Raw genomic sequence first — 21556 nt, 5'->3', positions numbered from 1 at the left:
GCTTATCAAATCGTTCCTTATAAAGCAAATCTCAGCAAATCAAGAAGGTTGGAGGTTCAAATTTTATATTCCAGCTTTTCGTCATGTATAGTTTGTGTTTCTTATTAATTGTACACTCTTGAAAGTCATTTTACAGAAGATATAAAACCTATCGGAGAATTCAGAGTGCAGATAAGCCACATGACACGAAGATCGAAATTTTTGTAAGAACATATATATATATTTTGAAATTAAGAAGTTGAAACTTAGGTAAAAACGTGGATAATATGCTATGTTTTGAAGCCAAATTTATGAACATACATTGATAATAAAGCTTTTTAATCAAATTCTGAATGTTTTTATAAGGTCATGGCATGTGTACTTTTATCCAGTTGCATATACAGGGTTATATTTCTTTGTCGTTCTGTGCTTAGGTGTGAAAATAATAAGTTCTTACAACATTTAGACTTAATTTTTTTCTGGATTTGAAGCCAAACAAATGATCAATGAAGTAGCATTACACTGTGTGGTCATTTTGTTAACATTTTTGTTTTATTTAATTTTGTACAGGTTATGTACTTTTTAACACTATTTTTACATTAAAATGCAAACAAACTTATTATTTGAGAAATATCTTTTCGGTACAATGTGCTAAAAAATTTCAAGTTTATAGAGTTTTTTTTGTAACAAGAGAGAAATATAAAGTCATCTGATAACCAAAAGGTTGGATGTTTATTTTTTTACCAAAATACTAAATACAAAGAATTACTAAAGTTTCAGTGGTGCTAATTATTTAAGTTATTATATAAGAAGTTCTTCATACCACATTCCTCCCCTCTTTCCCTGTTTCAGGTTTGTCCTCAAACAAACTTAACTTTAAAACCAATTGACTCAACATTCATACCAGGATCAAGGAGTATGCATTAATTTTTTTCAAACATAAACAAACAATATTGGGAACTTACTGGTATAATCTGGAAGGTTTTTGCTGAAGATCGAGTTTTCATCAAATCTTCACTTGGTGATGGTTCCAAAGATGTTTTTCTTTTACCAACATTGACACGAGATTTTTTCAAATTATGTCCAGCTGGTGTTTTTCGCACCGCTAAGCCTTTTTTAACATTTCTCTGAGAACTTTCTTCTCTGAAGGCTACCTTTCTTTTATTATTTTTCTGATTACCAGATACATTTTCAACTAGTGGTGAATTTTGTTTTTGTGATCTGGCTGGTAGCTTCTCATTGCTCGGTTCTTCACCAATGTGCTTTTTCAAAATGCCGGAAAATTTCTGGTAAGACAAAGTTTTAGTAAAACTTTGTTCTGGCTTAGTATTCAGTTCTTGATGTCTATCTGAAAATCTATTTAAGCTGTTCACTACCTCTGATATTTCCTGAATTCCAGATGATGTTTCAGGCCTGTCCTGGTGTTTAGTTGAAACTATTGGTTCCTTAAGAGATGACACCCTTCTATGAGTTTTCTGTCCAAACAACTCATTTTTCAATGGAAATTCTTCTACTACAGTACCTTTGTTATTGAGTGAATGAGAAGAAACTAAACTTTTTGTAGTTTTGGAAGTTGTTTTAGTTGCTGAAGATTTGTGGCTGTATAAATCATCTTTATTACCCGATATTATGGAAGATGGAAAGCTTTTTTCTTTATCTTCTACGATGTTTTTTTTAGAAACTGACAAGGAAAGATCTTGTTGTATGTTTCTTATAACAGACGAGAGAGAATTGGAGTTACTTGTACTACAAAAGTAGCTAAGTTTTTTAGCTTGAACCTCACGCTTCTCGTCAGATTTTGGTGTTTCAAGTACTTCAGGAGCCCTCAGGAGCCCACGTGTTAGGGATGATTCTTTTCTTTGATCTGTCTGCGATGAGGCTGGTGGAGAATGTTGTACAAAATTAGGTGAGCCAGAAGGTAAAAATCCAATGTTTGGAATGTTCTCTTTTGGTCGAACTGGTGTAGATGCTGCATGCAGAAATAAATTAAACTTTTGTTTATAACAACACCAAGAACAAAAGTTAGAGACTAGTTACTACTCCGAGTTCCAAAAATGTAAAAAGAAATAACCTGAAAATGTACAAACCATTTTCCATCATTAGTTGTAAGCACAAGCACAATTTTCAACTCCCAAAAATCATCAATTAACTCATTCGTTAACTCATTCATTTTGGTATAAACAGCTTAAGCTATTCTAAGTATTAAGTTGAAACATGGTAATTCTATTAAGTTCAACATTAATTAGTCCATTTCATAGTTCTTCAAATTATAATAAAATTAAAATTTACAAATTTGGTTAAAATGACATACAATTTTATTCAATTTAATTCCAGAGCCCAGGCTTTTCCGTGAGAAATACTATACCTTTGTGGTGATTTACATGCACAAGTGAATGTGTACACGTGCACTGAACAGGTGCTTTCACCGATGTGTTATAACACTTACTCTTTAACATTACGAACATTTGTATTATTAGCAGAAATTTCTTAAAACGTTTTCACTGCCTTTGGCTCCAATCTTCTCCGTTTGCTTCATGAACGATCACAACAAATGGGAGATGTATTTTCTTAGATACCAATTCAGCTTTTGTCAGGAGTATTTAAAACTGAAATGTGGCATGTGCGACAAATAGCATGGATAATTAGATTTGGACATGTGCCTACTCATGCAACCACACCCATCAAACAAAAAGTAGTAAAAGCCATTTTGTCTTGTTTCCGATCCTAAACAATATTGGAACTAGATCTTAGTTATTCTCTGTAAAATACTCACTCAGTATTGTATTAATTTTAACTTAATATTATGTCAGTAAACAGTGTTGGCTAATTATTAACGTCTGAAGCAACAGTATGCAATACAGTTAAGTTTAAGATTGGTTGTTTGTTTGTTTTATTGCAAAACAAAATTGGGTCACCTGCTGTGTCCACCACGGGGAATCAAACCCAAGATTTTAGCGTTATAAGTCCATAAACTTACCCCTGTCCTAACAGAGGATGCTAAGTTTAAGATTTCTCTCATTTTTAACATGCATGAAAATATTAAGATGAAACATCACATGAACAATACTTTTCTGATAACTTTTCTACAGCCACAAAATACTGATGACTCAATGCATTTTAATCATTATAGATTTCGTTTTTACTGTGTATTGATTTATGACAACGTATGTCTAGTCAGTTTACCAGACAGATTAGCTTCGGTAGTTTATAAGTTGCTTTTCAGTTCTAATATCTGTTAACTTACTTTCGATCACAAGTTACTGATAATTAAAAGAAAAACAAGGAAACATTCCATAATTTTCTTCAAGAAGTTTCAGCCAAAAATCAAATTTAAGGACTGGCTTCAGTATCACAAAAAAGTCCGAACAGAATATATCAGAACAACCACAGAATTTCTGGTTGATACTGACTAACTGAATAACACAATGGAGGTAAGTACGTAAAATTAGGAGAATATAAATTCAGTTACAAAATGTTAGAAATTATATATTTTACAGAACTTCTTGTCTTTGAAAATCATTTATAAATTAGATAACCTTTTCTTTGCATGTACAACTAACATAGACCTCTCGAGGTGATAAAGTTAAAAAATATTTGGGACTTACTTTGAAAACCATGGCTGATTCCTTGAGAAGGCGAAAGATTGTCAGAAGTAACAGGAGACTGAGATGGTAGAACCAAGTCCACATTTTTCAAAGAACTCTAAGACATTTCAAATCAAAACTCTTTTAAAGAATTATAAACTGTCAGCTTTAAAACATGAAAAATCCAAAATCCCAACATAACTGTCCTCAGATTTTTGTGAATCAAAATTTATTATCGCAAAACACATTTACGTACATGATTAGTGAATCGATCTTTGAATCTACACTATACACCAGTTAGGAGTCAAATAAGTCTATACATATACCTACATGATTACTGACTGTATCTTTGAATCTACACTATACACCAGTAGGAGTCAAATAAATCTATACATATACCTACATGATTACTGACTGTATCTTTGAATCTACACTATACACCAGTAGGAGTCAAATAAATCTATACGTATACCTACATGATTACTGACTGTATCTTTGAATCTACACTATACACCAGTAGGAGTCAAATAAATCTTATATGTATACCTACATGATTACTGACTGTATCTTTGAATCTACACTATACACCAGTAGGAGTCAAATAAATCTATACATATACAATACTTTACTAATGCAATTTAAAAACTACTAGTATGTTTAAAAAATATTCTTCGTTAAAATTCAGCAACAATTGAACGAAAAAATAGATTAACTGACAGTTTGACAGAAGAAATACGACCTTCCTTTAAAATGACACGGCCTTTGACCCATGACCCATGTGGAAAAGGTTACAAAATCATTAAATGCTCCATTTATTAGCACCCTTATACCTAGTACAAACAAATTAACATCATAGAATTGAAACAAATTATTAAACTTTTCTTGTTTTCAATGTGTGCTTATCAGAGGATACAAAAATGAAATACAGAGTAACATATTTTAAATATCACGTAAGAACTAAAACTGAACTTTGATACTTTAGTCATTCACTTGTCATATCAGAGAATAATGAAATATTTTTACTAACATCTCATGTTGTTTTTTTTAATAATACAACTTTCAAGTTTAGTTAAAATACATCGTAATACCTATTTTAGGTGAAACAAATTAGTTTAGGAATAAAAACTAATTAGAATAAAATCTTCTTTAATACTGTTTTCACAGGTTCATAATTTACTGATGAACTATCACAAGCACAAGGAAAACTCATTCCATTGTTTCACTGATGTGCTTTTGTGTAACAAAAGAAACAGAATAAGCTTGAAATCTCCTCTAAGGAGGTCGGTTATTTAAAACATTCACTTTAACACTGTTATTTTCATTACCAGCTTACCAAATGAAATAGTTAGAGTTGGTAGAACTCATTCAATGTTACACTGTGCTTTAAATAAAGACTAAAATTATTTTTATTTTAAGTTATTACAGCTTGAAACTTGAGAGGCTGGACTGATAATTTAAAAAGATAAAAGCTTTGTGGTTTTTTCATTTTTATGAACTTACATTCTTTTGAGAAGTCTGTTGTGCAGAAGGTAGTCTAATGGTGAAAGGTCGAAGAGTTGTTTGTCGCTTTCTGTGACAGAAAAAAATTATATAAGACGAGCTGTGTTATTTTTTTTTATAAATTCCAGTAAATGCGGTTGATTAGAAATTATTGATAATATGTAAATAGATAGTTCACCACACCTTTTTACTTGTGTACTGGTGATTGATATACTGAATAACTTATAATCAATAATAATAAAACTGATGAAAAAACTTTTTACATTTTCATTCTTACAGCATTATTATAAATTCAACATATGGACAACAAGAGACTATTTGGCCCTGTCTTTGTATTCATGCCCCCTGAAAAATATTAAAAATTGACATGTAAACACACCCTTGATTTTTCTCTCTTAATCTCTTGTAAGGTACCAGCCTTCACTGTTAGTGAAATAAAACTGCTTTAACTGGAACCTAATCTTTCTGTTCCAAATCTTAAACTTTTGTCACACCTTATTGTCTTCAGAATACAAAACAAAGAAGTCAGTCTTTAGCTAAACATTAATTGTATAAAACTCAATAAGCTCACCTCTTACCCTTTGTTGTTAAAGAGAAAATATGAGATATTCCCAGTAAGTCAATATCCGAATAGACTGTAGCCACAGTGTCATTTGAAAATGTTGAGTAAACTGTGGTTTATTTAAGCATTCTGGTATTCACTTCGTTAAATTGAGATGCTAGTACTGAATTATTATTACTTGTACATAGTTTATTCAAGGGCTTTAGTGCTTGAAGAGTATATTACATGTGTTAGTGCAATAAACATAGAAAATATGTCACAAAACTGATAAATGCACATAAATATGGTGGTAGATCTCATTTGACTGAAATGGAATTGTGGCTCACTTAGTTAGCAGTAGTTAAAGAATTAGACTGTGGAAACATTTGCTCATTTAACTGTTAACAAGTTATGTATATAATAACAGTAAGCTTGTTAGATGTGAGATCTCATGTTTAAATAGTGTAATTATCTCTATAATGACAGGTTGTGGAAGGTAGATATAATGAAGTTTAAATCCATGAACAAATATTGGACATTGTGAAATGTCAAAATTTGTATTCATATAAATTTCTTAGTGTGGATTTAAACTTTATTGTAAGTGATTTTATACGGTATTGTGTACTTATCTATTATTGTAAATATAATGAATATAAGAATGTCAACACAAGTTGTTGTCATTCCTACACTTAATACATGTTAACAATTATTACCTACAAACAAGTAATATTCTAACTTAGTCTAAGATATTTCTACATAGAATGCAGTTCCACTATGAATACCATACTCACCAGTTAATTTTGTAAAGATTTCAGAAAAATTCAGCATTAACGAAAGTATTTTATATTTATAATAATAATACTTACAACAGAAAAGTTATAAAATAAAGTGTTATAGTTTATCTAAGTTGGCTTTGGTTGTGAAGGCTGAAGTATAAAAACGTTGAGATTGTAAATCAGTGTGCCAGTTTTGTTTTTTTTTGGAGTAAGAAAATTATTAGATATAATTTCTACTTCCTCCTCTGTAATACAAGGTGTATCAGAAGTCTGGACCCATAGGGAAAATAAACATTATATTCTTAAAGTTAAACAAACACATTTCTAATGTCAGTTGTACAAATTTCAGGAAAGAAAATACCCTGATGGCACAGTTTACTAAGAATTGATATGTGTATGACTATTAATGGCATGCAATTTGAATAATAAATAAATTAAGAATAAGCTATGTATTTTTCTATCCCTATTTGTCCAGATTTCTGGGACACCCTGTACAAAACTTGTAAACCTTTTAGTTTTAATTGAATACTTCACTTTGAAAAACCTGTTTTCAATTTTTTTATGAACATTTTGTTTAATTTTTACCCCTACGCATAAAACATCATGAAACAGTGAATCATTTGTGACAGGTCCCAAATCTTTCAACACATTCGTGTTTCATTCTTTACATCATATCATTACTATTAGTAATATTACTAAATAATTTACTATATTAGTACTAGTAAGTACATGCAATAAACTGCATGCGTGTCATTTTGTTTACTTTAGTAACATTACAGTTACACCTTGTCTAAAGTAAAACATAGCTTCAAAGATTTACTATTTTAGTATTTATTTTACAACTTACATAACCCTGCGGTTTGGTTTGGCATGCTTTCTTTCTGGTATATATGTAACTAAGTCGCCAGATATGTCTTGGCTCATGATTTGTTTAAATAGCTTTTATTTTGAATATCAAATCAACGTCTGATTACATTCACAATATCAATTATTAAACTTAAACCTATACTCTACTATGTTCTACCGAAAATGATGAATATAAGCTAATAACTGTAAATAAAACTTTAATTTTAAACATTTCAAATACTGCTGCTATTGCTGCAAATTAATCTGAATCCCCGCCTTTCCATCGCCACCTGCTATTGTACGATGAAAATTATCAAAAAACATAAATAAAATATCTACTTTCTACTTTTATTTTAATTTTATATAGTTACGATTTAAATACCAGAAGCTGGCCAAGCGTTAAAATCCTGGACTTTGTGATAAAATTACGTTAATTTCAGATATCTTTTCTCGAATTCTTCATAATTTGTTCACCGCGGATTCGAAGTCAGAAGCGTGTAAAAATAACATTTCAAATCTGTATGTTGTCTCCCGTAAATCAATGCACGATAGATCTTTCGTTCAGACAGTAAACCTAGTCTAGAAACTGGCAATCACTTTTTCCTGTGCAATAGGTGAACTGTATTTCAACAGAAAAAACATTCAGTGCTAACTAGATCAGGTCTAAGAACACTGAACAGCACAAGTACATGTTGAGATGTATCTCCGAATGCTTAAATGGTGTTCTGTGGTTTACTACAGACTAAGCCTACACCACTATAACTGTTTTCTTCTGTGATTGAACAAATGTTTGAAATAAGCTGTTCCTTGTTAGAAAGCAGGTTGTACTTACTCGAAAAGTTATTTATCCTAATAAACACTGCCCCAGTGTTGATCTGCAATTATGGACACTTCGCTATTCAGCTCACCATTGAAATGTTTGTTTGTTTTATTTTATTTTTGAATTTCGCGCAAAGCTACACGAGGGATACCTTCGCTAGTCGTCCCTAAGTTAGCAGTGAAAGCTAAAAAGAAGACAGCTAGTCATCACCACCCACCGCCAACTATTAGGCTACTCTTTGACCAACGAATAGTGGGATTCACCGTAAAGTTATAACGCCCCCACGGCTGAAAGGGTGAGCAAGTTTGGTGACCATTGAAATGACAGTCCTGAGTGGAATTAGCTGGGACCAACTGTACAAACAGGGTTGCTTCTGTTGCATAATATCCAAGAGCAAATACTACTAGAACATCCGAGGTCAGTGGTTGATAAATGTGCAAGCAAGCTGGATTCAATACAGGACAAGAACTCCGTAAATTGCAGGTTGATCATGCTGACGTATTTGTGGGATCAGACGGTCATTTTTATTAGACAAAAGTAACTCACCACTACATAGATACAGGTGATGAGAATCCTATAAAACCACCAAAAAGTGGGCTTTCCTGGGGCACTAAGTAAATAGCCAGTATTGAGATACAGCAGTTGTTAAAGGGTGTAATCACACAGCCTTCAGAAAATGTTTGGTTATCATCAGTGCCACAGGAGTGAAATTCTACCGGTACTAAGTACCGGAACTTATTTTTTAAGGTAGTACTAGTACGGTACTTATTTGAGCTGCTTTGTCGTTTTTCACACGTAATTTTGTTTCCTTTTTCAAAAACAGGTTCACTTCGCAACGTTGGGTTTTTTTTTCTTGTTTTTTTTAGAATTTCACCCCTGATCAGTGATAACTGTCAAAAAGAAGGAAGGCACACTAAGGAACTGTATTTACTTTAAATGCCTGAACATTGCGACACACACACACTGACGTTTTTCTGGTCCCATGGACAGACGAATCTCTAGATGTAGTGGAAAATGTCCGTTTATTTAGCAACTTATAACTAGCTTTCAGATATTGGCAAATCCAGCTGGGTGACAGTTCTTGAGATGGCCAATAAAATTTCTGCATCATGACATTCATCCTATGTAATGCACCTGCCACTTTTGGATAGATAATATACTGAAAGAGCTACAGCGAAAGAAAACCATGATCAATGTTAACCCTTTCTGAATCGGTGAGCACCTTGAAGGTGTCAGTGCACGCCTGCATGCCAAATTTCAAAACTTAAGTAACAATAATAATTATAACTGTGTTTCTAATTTTTTCTTTTTCTTTTTTTTTGCTCAAAGTATTTTAGAATTGATATTTTTTCATTTTGTAATTCTTATTTAATGTAATTCACAGAGAAATGTAAAAAATATTTTAATTTACATTTCTACATATTTCGGAGGAGTCTTGACATTAAACAACACACTTGTAATTATTTAGAATTTTCTGTCTATCCAAGAGCACACACTACATTTGCTAAGAAATTATTATCTTTTCATAACATAATTATCAGCGTTTTGTTTCACACGCTACTTTCCTGCTCTTTCAGAGATTTTATTAAGTACAGCCTACATTCCCACCCTTTCATTACCTCACATCATTTTATCCTAACAACCATTAATGAAGATCTACTTTGAAAATAGCTACGGGCAAATAAAGCAGATTATAAACAATGTACGTCTGCATAATGTTTATAAAGTGGGGTGAGAATCTGTGGTCTTGTGGGATAATTACAAGACTTACCTCAAGTAAAGAACGAAAGAATGTAGTGGGAATTTCAGAAGACTTAGGCTCAAACCACAGATTTTGGAATTCTTCTATAGTTTCATTACAAGTTATTTTCGTAACTAAATCACATTTATGAAAGCTATGACAAATTTCTCCTACAATATCAGGTAAGTCTTACTAGGTTTAGAGAATATTGTTGTGCACTTCTCAAGTTATTGAATATTATTTTTAACTTTACCATATTCAAATAACGTGCATAAATAAGATAAGTTATAATTTATTGAAAGTATATTTATTATATATAGATTGATTTCGACAAAGCATTTTGTTAGCAAAAATATTATCTAATCTAATGCCAGAAGAAATGCGTTAATGAAAATCAATGAAATTGAAATTGATTGGGTATATAACATTGGCTTATGATCAACAATAAAAATAAATAAAATTCTGTAAAAAAAAGTATTTTTAATATCCCCCCCCCCAAATAAGGGGCTCACGAGATAAATTTAGAAATTTCATGGCATAACAATTATAGTAAAACAGAATAAAATTTTATTATTTTTAAAGCCGAAACTAAATATTGTTTATAAACCTTTATGCAATTTAATTAAGTAGTTCTACTGTGAGAAAAGGAAAAAATCAAGATATATCAAGATGTTATTGATGGGTAGTTGTTTGCATATTTCATTATGCTGCTGAAAACCTGGACATGGTTCTTCATTAAATAAGAATGATTGGAACCATAAAATGTCCATACACACGTAAAATTCCTTAGTCACATTGTTGATGGTTCCTGTCAGAGATTGGCCTTAACTCATCATGAAACAAGTGAACTGCAGCTCCAAGGTATCTTGTGATATCAGCATATTTAATGGCTGATTTCTCCAAGATTGCTACATAATTATATATATATATATATATATTGTGATCAAAAGCAAAATGCATTTCAGGTTGACTAAAATCTTTGACCATGCATTTCAATCACAGAAATGTGCTTTAGTACAAGCGCTGGTCTTAGCATACCAAAGAAAAGATTGTCCATTCCTTCTAGCAATAGTGGAATTGGAGCAATATCGTCGAAGGTGCATGATGGGTAGAGCATGTAAATTATTACGCTAGTTATGTGCTGATGGCTTGGGAATGCATATACTGAAGAACAAAGCCAGCACTGCTCGCGGTTGTAGTATTCGTAAAACATTACCAACACTACTTGTGTGGTAGAAAGTTCATCGTTCATGTGGACCATGCTTATGAACAATAAACATCTGAATTGTACTTTGATTCACAATGTTGTAAGGGTACGACTTTGATGTACATCAATGAGTTGTCCAACAACACGAAAACGATAACGAATTGTCTTGCTAAATAATAAGTTTTCCCATTCATTGACTATCCTAATTCTGGACATGCGGGAGTGAATGCCTATGCAACAGCATTGACATTGTACCATACACTATATGATTACTCCTCTAGGGAATGGACTCTACAAATGATGCTTCAGGATCTCTGGGAAGGACCCAGATATAGCTTGTTCCTCTAGGGGATGGACTCTACAAATGATGCTTCAGGGCCTCTGGGAAGGACCCAGATATTGATTGTTCCTCTAGGGGATGGACTCTACAAATGATGCTTCAGGACCTCTGGGAAGGACCCAGATATTGATTGTTCCTCTAGGGGATGGACTCTACAAATGATGCTTCAGGACCTCTGGGAAGGACCCAGATATAGCTAGTTACTCTAGGGGATGGACTCTACAAATGATGCTTCAGGACCTCTGGGAAGGACCCAGATATTGATTGTTCCTCTAGGGGATGGACTCTATAAATGATGCTTTAAAACCTCTGGGAAGGACCCAGATATAGCTTGTTCCTCTAGGGGATGGACTCTACAAATGATGCTTCAGGACCTCTGGGAAGGACCCAGATATAGCTTGTTCCTCTAGGGGATGGACTCTACAAATGATGCTTCAGGATCTCTGGGAAGGACCCAGATATTGATTGTACAAATGATGCATAAGGACCTCTGGGAAGGACCCAGATATTGAATGTTCCTCTAGGGGGATGGACTCTACAAATGATGCTTTAGGACCTCTGGGAAGGACCCAGATATAGCTTGTCACGCTAAAGGTGAAACACAACTGCCACAGGTTAAGGAATGTAATTCAGATGCACATAACCTGTGGCATCTTTACGAGCAATTACAGGAATATGGGTTGTATTATTATTATAACCCACCACCAGTTATAACCCACCAGGACATGATTCCCAGTTTATGCTGCAATAGGAGTCGTCAAAGATCTCAAGCAAGACCTACTTCAGAATTTGCGTAACATAGGTGTTATGTGCATGTGCAAAAGCAGTTATTCCGACCACATTCACTTGGAAATGCCAAGCATTGATGTAGAAATTTTACTATGTGTGTTGCTCAGTGGAACATTTGGTCAAAACTAGGTAAACTTTGAAAGAAAGTTATTAGTTCATCATTGTAAGAATAGCCCTGTATATAACTGGTCCTCTCATTAAGACCGAATAAGGTGATAAGTACACGCTATTTATTATCAATCACTTCACTAAATGGACTAAAGCTTATCCATTGGTCGACACATTAGCACAATCTATTAATGATGTGTTGGGTGAATAATGTAGCACTTGAAGAAATTCACATGAAATAAGGGGCTAATTTCAATAGCCAAATACTTTCCGAGATGTGAAACGTGTTATGAAGATGTACACTTTACAGTCATCATTACCAATCTGATAGTTTTAGTAGAATAAGTAAAACGGACTATGAAGTGAATGCTTCCAAATTTTAGCAATCCTGACTGGTAAGAACATTTACTGTACATTACTATAGTGTATTGTGCAACAAAGCAAATGTTGACTGGTAGAATGCTGAAAAAAAAAAAATCCCGTGGATGTGAACCCTAGAGTAGATGTGCCAGAACCTACAAATATATGTAGAGTACCAATTCATGCGCATTAGTTAGTGCACATGAATTTGAACACCAGCAGCTAGGAAAGGCTATTGTAAGGTAGAAGAGATACAATAAAGCAGTAGAGGAACGAAAGCATAAGCATAGAGATTAAATGTGGCTTTGGACGCACCTGAAGATGGCTTTCGTAACATACAGGTGTAAGTATGTGCATATGGTGTATACAAGTACAACATTTAGTATTACTTACAAACAAGACGTGAAACATGTACATGACTTCCATATGTGCAGCAAGGTAATTGTGATCTTAATCGGCACAGAATACGAGTCAGTTTAATGTAAAATTTCTTGATTTACTAGAATCTTGTCTGTTCATTTTATGGTAGTTGGGTTCACCCACATATGGCAGTATAGTATCAAGATAATATGGTTTCTGGTGTTTAAGACAGTAAATGTATTTTGCTGTTCAATATTATATTTAATTTGTACTTTTCTGAATGTGTATCGATGTATTATTTATTTCATGATGTTGAGAGAGCACTTAGAAGGTAGTAAGCTGACAGGAGCATGGCTATCGAGAGAAAATCCACAGGAGTAACACTTAGTGTTACCATAGTTAATGTGAATAAAGTCCCCAGACAGCCTGTTATAAGCATATATTTGATGTTGATATATATATATACGTATGTGATACTCTAATTATATTATTATACTTGTGCAGTGTGTCATAGATATATGGACATTACACACAGTTATTCGTGAATGTTGCATTACATAAATGAAACAGTGATGATTTTAAATGAAGGGCAAAGTTTACAGAAATCATCCGTAGATTCTTCATGAATTGGACTTTCACAAGTGACTCATTCATCAAGATATAGGAATGGTAGTATGTTCAAAACTCACTGTGTAAAATACAGTAACTCCATCACTACCACTAGAATTGTGGCACAGTCAACGATATTGTGACAGAAACGGGAGCTTGACCAAGAGCAGGATGTTAAGATGACATAGTGGTGTTCATTAGAAAAGCCACTGGTTCTCTAGATTGGGATGTATTTATTCACTAATTTCAGGTAGAAGTTGTATGTCCAAACATTCTTGGTACTTTTGTCATTTAACAAAATAACCTTTCATAATGACAGTATGGGTAAGTTAAGCAGCATAACGAACACTTTATTATCCACAGGTAATTCATTGGCAACATTAGCACAAGAAACTGATGTGTATTGTAATCATCTTTTTCCAACCCGTACGACGGTTTACGGAACCACAGAGCATCAGCCATGAGGCTGTTCACTCAGTCTTATACCAAAGAGGAAGATATTCTATCAATAGATGTCATGCTTGGATTTACGTCACAGAATCCTGGCCGAACTTCTGAACATTCAGAATCCCTTTTATCACACACGTTTCTATCCTGACTTCCTGTTTTTTTTATCATAATATTACTTACTCTTGTGGATATCTTGTCTGTGAGTTGACATATCAGAAGTTTCTCTAACAAATTGTTTTTCTCCAAACCTGGAGTGCTATAAGACCTCCATACAGACCAAAGGACTAATTGTGAGAGACAGTTTATAATATAGACTGACTGGAGAGTATTTATAAAATTGGAAATTGTTTTTCTCCAAACCTGGAGTGCTATAAGACCTCCATACAGACCAAAGGACTAATTGTGAGAGACAGTTTATAATATAGACTGACTGGAGAGTATTTATAAAATTGGCCATTGGAGAATTAGCAATTACTTGTGCAACAAAGTCAAGGATAGTATAAGACTCAGTTCATTTTATAATATAGTGTGAAAACATCAAAATATAAATGTTGCATTTATAAGTTTTGGCTGAGATGTTTTTATTACTTAACCGTAACCCCTACCCTCTAGAAAGCAGGATCTGATTATTTTCAGAAAGTGGGGGAACAACTGTTTTCCCTTGGGTACGGTCCAGTAACAGTTCCTGCTTCAGATTCTCAAAAGAAAAATCTTGTTCTGACGAAGAGGGATTCTTGCTTTTCTAGATGAGATTCAGTGTTCATTAACCCAGAGAAAAGTTCCTGGGGATTTTGTTTGAGTTCCTACTACTTTTTATGTTGTTTGCTTCTCACAATGTCTTATGAATTGAATCTTTTCAGGCTCAACTGAGCTCTATCTCTTCCTACTGTACAGGATGAGAGGAGACCACATTTTACTGAAGTTGCATTCTTAAGTTTGAGCTTTAATCCTATTCTCTTTAACTTATTCAGTTCCTGCTGGAGATCATCTGTTAGCTTAACAATTTCCACATTATAAGTACAACCAACAACTGCCGAAAAGTAGCAGGAGTGTTGCATAACCCAAGTGATACGATCATCTTTAAAGAGTCTCAACTACCGAGTTACTTCATCTGGTTTAAACTGCCGATATTCTGAAGCTAGCTGTAGAGAAGATAATTATTTTTTGAGATAGGAGAATGCATCTACACATATTACTGAATTTTATTTCTTGTGACTGACACTTAGAAGGAAATTACTGTGCCTTAGTTTATTATTAACATATTAATAGCAAATTAATTAATTACTTTTTGAAACCGACACAGAGGAGAAAGTTTCCCTTTTAGCTGAGGGCAGTTGTTTTGAGAACCTGGAAACAGAGATTTCTGATAACCTACAATTATACCAGCTTAAAATGAAACTGTGGTACCTAAAGTTACTACCAGATACCTGATCTAACAAGATTAAATCAGAGAAATCATTATAAACACAGAAGCACAAAATATCTGCTAACAAACTCATTTCGGTGATATGAACAATTCAAACTTGGGTAAACATCAAATACAGTATACAACATAGGCCTACAATTAAGCCCAAGCCAAAAAGGTACACACTCAAAGGAATTTGGAGCATGTTTGATAACAACAGTTCAATACGTTAGTACTGTTATATTTTTAGTTATCACCAATATGTGAATTCATATTATGTTGTTTTATTCCACATAAACATATTTTTTATCTTTACGAATTCTTCACTTGAATTTCTATCAGTTATGGTTAGAATATTAACAGTAACTCATCTATCATCATGGGGTAACCACAAAATTATAATGGGAGTGGGCCTAAATTCTAGACACTTTAGACAAACGTACTTGAGATCGTGTATATTTTAAATAACTATAAACTCAGATAAATCTCTAATTCTGAAAAGTTATATGTAAGGGTTATTTGTATCAGGTATTCATTTTTTTTCAAAATGTTTATTTCAAAAATTGTTTAAAAAGTTAGTAGGAAGGACATATTTAACTATGTCGATGATCTGTTATGAACATGAATAACTTAATATTGAAAGCTGTAGGCTTGAAAATTGAGGAATATCATATATATGTGTTATATTTTAATCTGTTTAATTAAGTTTATATTGTAAATAAACTGGGCTTCATTTGATTAGATTTGATTTTTACTTTATATGTAGGTTGATTCATTACACTGTAGAGAAATAGAGAAAGGATGGTTCAGTACGTGAGCACATGAACTCTTTGTAAGTTCATTTGAATCAACTGTTTGGAATTAATAATCAAACACTTTGCTAATTAAGTCTTTTTACTTTTGTAATTCTTGAAATAAATGACCAGTTCTAGCTATAGTATCCTCACTACCGATACAAACTTTGCATCTATAAAATGTACAGTGCACACAGACGATCTCGAACAAGCTGCTCAGATATATTTGAATACTACGTCTTTTCTGTCAGATACTGTTTGGAGTTCAAGCTTTACTGGACACTTTAAAATGTAACTTAGAATTTCTTCAGTATAACCCAGCAGGAAGTACATCTTCCGAGCATGAATAGCTTGATGTACGATTCCTCCGATGAAGATCATATTGTGTCTTCGTTTAATTATCACTTCAGACAAAAAGAGTTTGTGCCAGGTTCCACTCATGAACTTACGAATAAACATGTCTTCGATAGCTGTTTCTGATGGCCTTAATCCATCTAAAAGATTACCTGAGAAAACATTAAAAACTTTAGCAGACAGAAAGAAATTCACATACAGATTTCCTCAAGTGCAACAATTAAACCAACATCCACAAAAAATTTGTGACATGTACAACTGTACACCTACAGTTATTATTACATTACGACATGTACAACTGTATATCTACAGGTATTATTACATTACGACATGTACAATTGTACACCTACAGGTATTATTACATTACGACATGTACAACTGTACACCTACAGTTATTATTACATTACAACATGTACAACTGTACACCTACAGGTTTTATTACATTACGACATGTACAACTGTACACCTACAGGTATTATTACATTACGACATGTACAACTGTACACCTACAGTTATTATTACATTACAACATGTACAACTGTACACCTACAGGTTTTATTACATTACGACATGTACAACTATACACCTCTAGTTATTATTACATTACAACATGTACAACTGTACATCTACAGTTATTATTACATTACGACATGTACAACTGTATATCTACAGGTATTATTACATTACGACATGTACAATTGTACACCTACAGGTATTATTACATTACGACATGTACAACTGTACACCTACAGGTTTTATTAAATTACGACATCCAAGTCTTACTCACAACACCACATTTACATAGTTCACTGGTCATGCGTCTTTGATATCGAAACAAAAAGTTCCTGTAGGTACACCAAGTTAATAGTTTCAAGACCGTTTAGTACAATATATTTGAAAAAGTAATAACAATGGGATATTTCTTGGCAGTGAAAATGAGAATAATAATAATTTGCACAGAAGCATAGAATATGACCTCCTGCAGAATCAAAATGACCGACAGCAATTGGGTCACATTTTTTTAGGATATAGAATATTAGTGACAAACAGGTTCAACTACTAACATTAGATAGAATTAAAAAGGTCAGAAAATCATTAAAACCTTTAGAGAATATTAATGTATTTGGATCGTTTTATACATCATTTGTATTTTTTTCTGAACTGTCAATGTTGACCAAATTATTTAAAAATAATTTGAATGCCTGTAAGTTAAGTTTGTTTGTTGCAAATTTCGTGCAAAGCTACACGAGGGCTATCTGCACTAGCCGTCTCTAATTTAGTAGTGTAAGACTAGAGGGAAGGCAGCTAGTCATAACTACCCACCGCCAACTCTTGGGCTACTCTTTTACCAATGAATAGTGGGATTGACCATCACATTATTAAGCCCCCACAGCTGAAAGGGTGAGCATGTTTGGTGGGACGGGGATTCGAACCCGCAACCCACATATTACGAATCGAGTGCCCTAACCACCTGGCCATGCCGAGCCACCATAAGTTAAATTATTAATTAAAAAATAATAATAATTTGAAACTATGCTCTTCCTTTACCATATCAGAGAGATTCTGTTCCAGAACATATTGGAATGTAGCAAATTAACAATGTCTGTTTTAGCCTACATCTGAGAAAATAAGTAAGTATTTTCATTGAAACTGAACACTATATAGAAATACTTCCAGAGAAAAAACCATGATGTACTGGCCACATATTAGTGTGTATACTTGTCAGTGTAATTCAAGAGAGGTGCAAAGACATTAGTACATGTATTAAAGATTATATAAACCTAATAACCTGTACTTAAATTTGAATTTCCATTCCAAATAAACATTTATAATTTTCACATTATTAAACAAAAAACGATTATTTCTTAACAATATTCATTCAACTTTTGTCCTAGTTGGACTGGTCTTTGGTAAAATGTGAGAACTATGCAGAAAGGGAAAACCAACTACTTCCAAAAATACATACTAGTGTTCCACGAGTTCCAGGATTTACGATGTCCAATGTCATGTGGTTTGTTGGCCTGCTCATAAGTTAAAGGACGATCTCGTTTCTTTGTAACTTTGTATCTTCCTGCCTGGGCCTTGCTGCAGACAGCACTTGTATGAAAACTTGTAGATATCAGAGGTAAAAAAGATCCAACAGTATCAGATGCTACAATCTGTCAAGGAAAGTTAAAGAAAATATCAACGACATACATAATTATATACAATTTATATTAGAGCTTGGTAACTAGTGTTAATTTGCTAATCAATTAATAGATTACAATCAACAAAAACTTATAACACTAAAAAATCAAGTTTTGATACCTATAGTGGGCAGAGCAAAGACAGTTCATTGTGTAACTTTGCCTTTAACAGACATGATGTCAATATATCGATTACTTGAATACCCAAAAACAATAATAAATGAAAACTAATTTCTATTACTTGATTACATTCGTGCGTCATGACACTAATCAACTAAGCTGAATAAAGTTGAATTTATAGAAAATAACAATGAAAAACTATTAATCGAGTTAATCATAATCGCCATTATTGGACAGTTGGAATAATAAAAAACAATAACTGATTACTTCTGTGACATTAATCAATTTAATGGTAGTTTTGATATACTAATTATTTTATGTGACACTCACCGATACTCATAGATAATCAGCTATATTGATTTGATTGCCAATCTATATCATGGATTTGTTTGTTTTGAATTCATGTAAAGCTAAATGAGGACTATCTGCACTAGCCATCCTTCATTTAGCAGTGATAGACTACAAGGAAGACAGCTAGTCAACTCTTGGGCTATTCTTTCAACAATAAATATTGGGATTGACCATCACATTATAACCCCTCCACAGCTGAAAGGGTAAGCATGTTCAGTGATGGGATTCAAACCCTCAACCCTCAGGTTGTGAGTCAAGTATCCTAACTACCAAGCCATGCCAACTGTATCATTGAAGTAAATAATAACAACACTGTATAAATAAGAATTTCTAGTAAATTCACAGAATCATAACAGTTAGGAAATACATATTAAATTAATAATTAAGATTTTGTTTTATTTATTTCTTTAATTAATTTGAAATGGATCTTGAGACTAGTGTGGTGGAACACAGTTCCATCCTGTCGTAAAATTCTTGCAAAACCAGTATTTAGTAAATACTACCAAAACTGAAATCAGTGAGCAAGACTGTCAAATTGGAATTTTTTAAATAAGCTACTACTTATATGCAAATTATTTTAGTTTAAGCCAGAAAGGAAACATCTACAGGGTTTTCAACCAAAACAAGTAACAGAAACTAGGCTATCAAACAGTGCATAGGGCACAGAAGAGCAATCAGGTGTAAGTACACATGACAGCAATGAAACATACTAGGCTGTCAAGTTGAGGAGAAGATAAACAGTAACTTCATATCCTCTAAAAAAACTACTTACAAAATCCTTAAAAATTTATAATACTCGTATGATAAATAAGTACAATAGTTGAAATTTCCTGCCACTTACACAGCTTTCAAGCATCTTTTACTAGACTTTCAAAACCTTTTTCCCCCACTAATACTAATATGTCTATAATTACTGGGACAATGTTTACCATTTCCTTTCAAAAAAGGAGTTACATTAGCTAACTTACAAACTTCTGCTATCTTTCAAGGACTTGCAAAAAACCGTAGCAAATAGGTCATATATGCAATCTGTAACCTCCTTTAAAACCCTTGTGAAAATATTATATAATGAGTGTTTTTCATCAATTCTGTGTTTGCTTTTTCTTCTATATTGCCCATTTTATATTTCTTATAAAGGTGAACTTAGATTTAAGGGGATTCATTATAAGTCTCTACACCAGGGCAACAGAAAAACGTGGCACCAAACCTGGTTGCAGCAGCTGATAAAGTTTAAAAACTTATCAAATATATGTAGCTTTTTGGTATTTTAAAAAATGCTGATTTGAAACAGGTAAATGTTGCAACCATTATATGTAAAAATTTCACAGAAAATATATTACGATACGTCATGAACCTGAACTTTGACTTGACCAAAACAAGACGAATGGATAATAAAACTGACAATAAATGGAAACAATTTATTCTGAAGATGAAGTTCTAGAAACAACACATTGACTCGATTCTTTATACAAGACAAAGGATGACAACTCTCTCTGATAATGTTTACAAATGTTCAGAGCTGGTTCTAAAATCTCACCAAGAACGAGAGAATCGATCATTACTAGCAGAGACCCACAAAACATTTCCAGTCAGATTAGTATCTTTAAATACTGTAATTCTAGAAATAATACAAAAGAATTTTAATCAAAGACACCGAAATCTCAAAGTCCACTTGTGTTATAATGTGATTCTGTGACCTGATATTAGATCTTTTTAAAAACTTTAATAAGCTTTTAATATGTTGTTGTTGTACAAAGTGTCTACTGAAGTATATTTACATCTGCCTTTTGTTTACATCCATTGAAATGACGTGTGCTCACATGCACATTTATATAGTAAAGTGCACGTGAATTTCCTGTACAGACAAAAATTTAGTATTATTATAATAGATTTTATAAAAAATGAAACGGGTAAATTTTTTTTAAACTAAGAGAGAAACAACTACCTTTTGTATGCTTCAGGTACGAGAGTTTACTGTTGTGCAGAAGTACGTCATTGTTATTTTATAAATGGCCTCACTTGACATGTTATGCACGAAAGAAATATAGACATTGAGATGGAAAATTATTAATATTTACAAGTTCCACAATTCTAAATAACAGCTTGATAAACTTCCAGTATCTAGAACAAGTTATTTTATATGAAATAATAAGAAGTTTAGTTTTGTACCTAACTTGCTTTAAGGAAGATCAAACATTTGAACAACAAAACAATAGCTATTAAACTCATTCACTACAATGGCGTATTGGTTTTATATGATTCATTACTGTTTTACTTATGTATATAGCCTAACTTCTTTTTTTACAAAATGTTATGCAATTTTTAAAACATTCTTG

The 21556-nt window shown here is 32.9% G+C and overlaps 2 protein-coding genes across 2 annotated transcripts in view; both read right to left on the bottom strand.

Annotated features, from left to right (window-relative positions):
- Nucleotides 1-7528, bottom strand: part of LOC106473540 — a gene marked incomplete at its 3' end in the record, with an annotated part of 11778 nt that extends 4250 nt beyond the window's left edge. Inside the window, exons 1-4 of the mRNA XM_013934220.2 lie at nucleotides 7228-7528; nucleotides 5064-5133; nucleotides 3585-3681; nucleotides 945-1948 (exon numbers count right to left, since the gene is read on the bottom strand). Of these exons, the coding sequence (XP_013789674.2) occupies nucleotides 945-1948; nucleotides 3585-3681; nucleotides 5064-5133; nucleotides 7228-7304 (1248 nt within the window). The remainder of the gene's footprint in view (nucleotides 1-944; nucleotides 1949-3584; nucleotides 3682-5063; nucleotides 5134-7227) is intronic.
- Nucleotides 7529-16291: 8763 nt separating this feature from the next.
- LOC106473541 (28S ribosomal protein S24, mitochondrial-like) overlaps nucleotides 16292-21556 on the bottom strand; it is a 16614-nt gene continuing 11349 nt past the window's right edge. The window contains exons 3-4 of the mRNA XM_013934221.2: nucleotides 18530-18722; nucleotides 16292-16715 (exon numbers count right to left, since the gene is read on the bottom strand). Of these exons, the coding sequence (XP_013789675.1) occupies nucleotides 16426-16715; nucleotides 18530-18722 (483 nt within the window). The 3' untranslated portion in view covers nucleotides 16292-16425. The remainder of the gene's footprint in view (nucleotides 16716-18529; nucleotides 18723-21556) is intronic.

Source organism: Limulus polyphemus, unplaced genomic scaffold, assembly GCF_000517525.1.
Source record: "Limulus polyphemus unplaced genomic scaffold, Limulus_polyphemus-2.1.2 Scaffold6259, whole genome shotgun sequence".
Lineage (NCBI taxonomy): Eukaryota > Metazoa > Arthropoda > Merostomata > Xiphosura > Limulidae > Limulus > Limulus polyphemus.
Note: the sequence above shows the minus strand (reverse complement) of the source record. Positions and strands in the feature narration are given on the sequence as shown.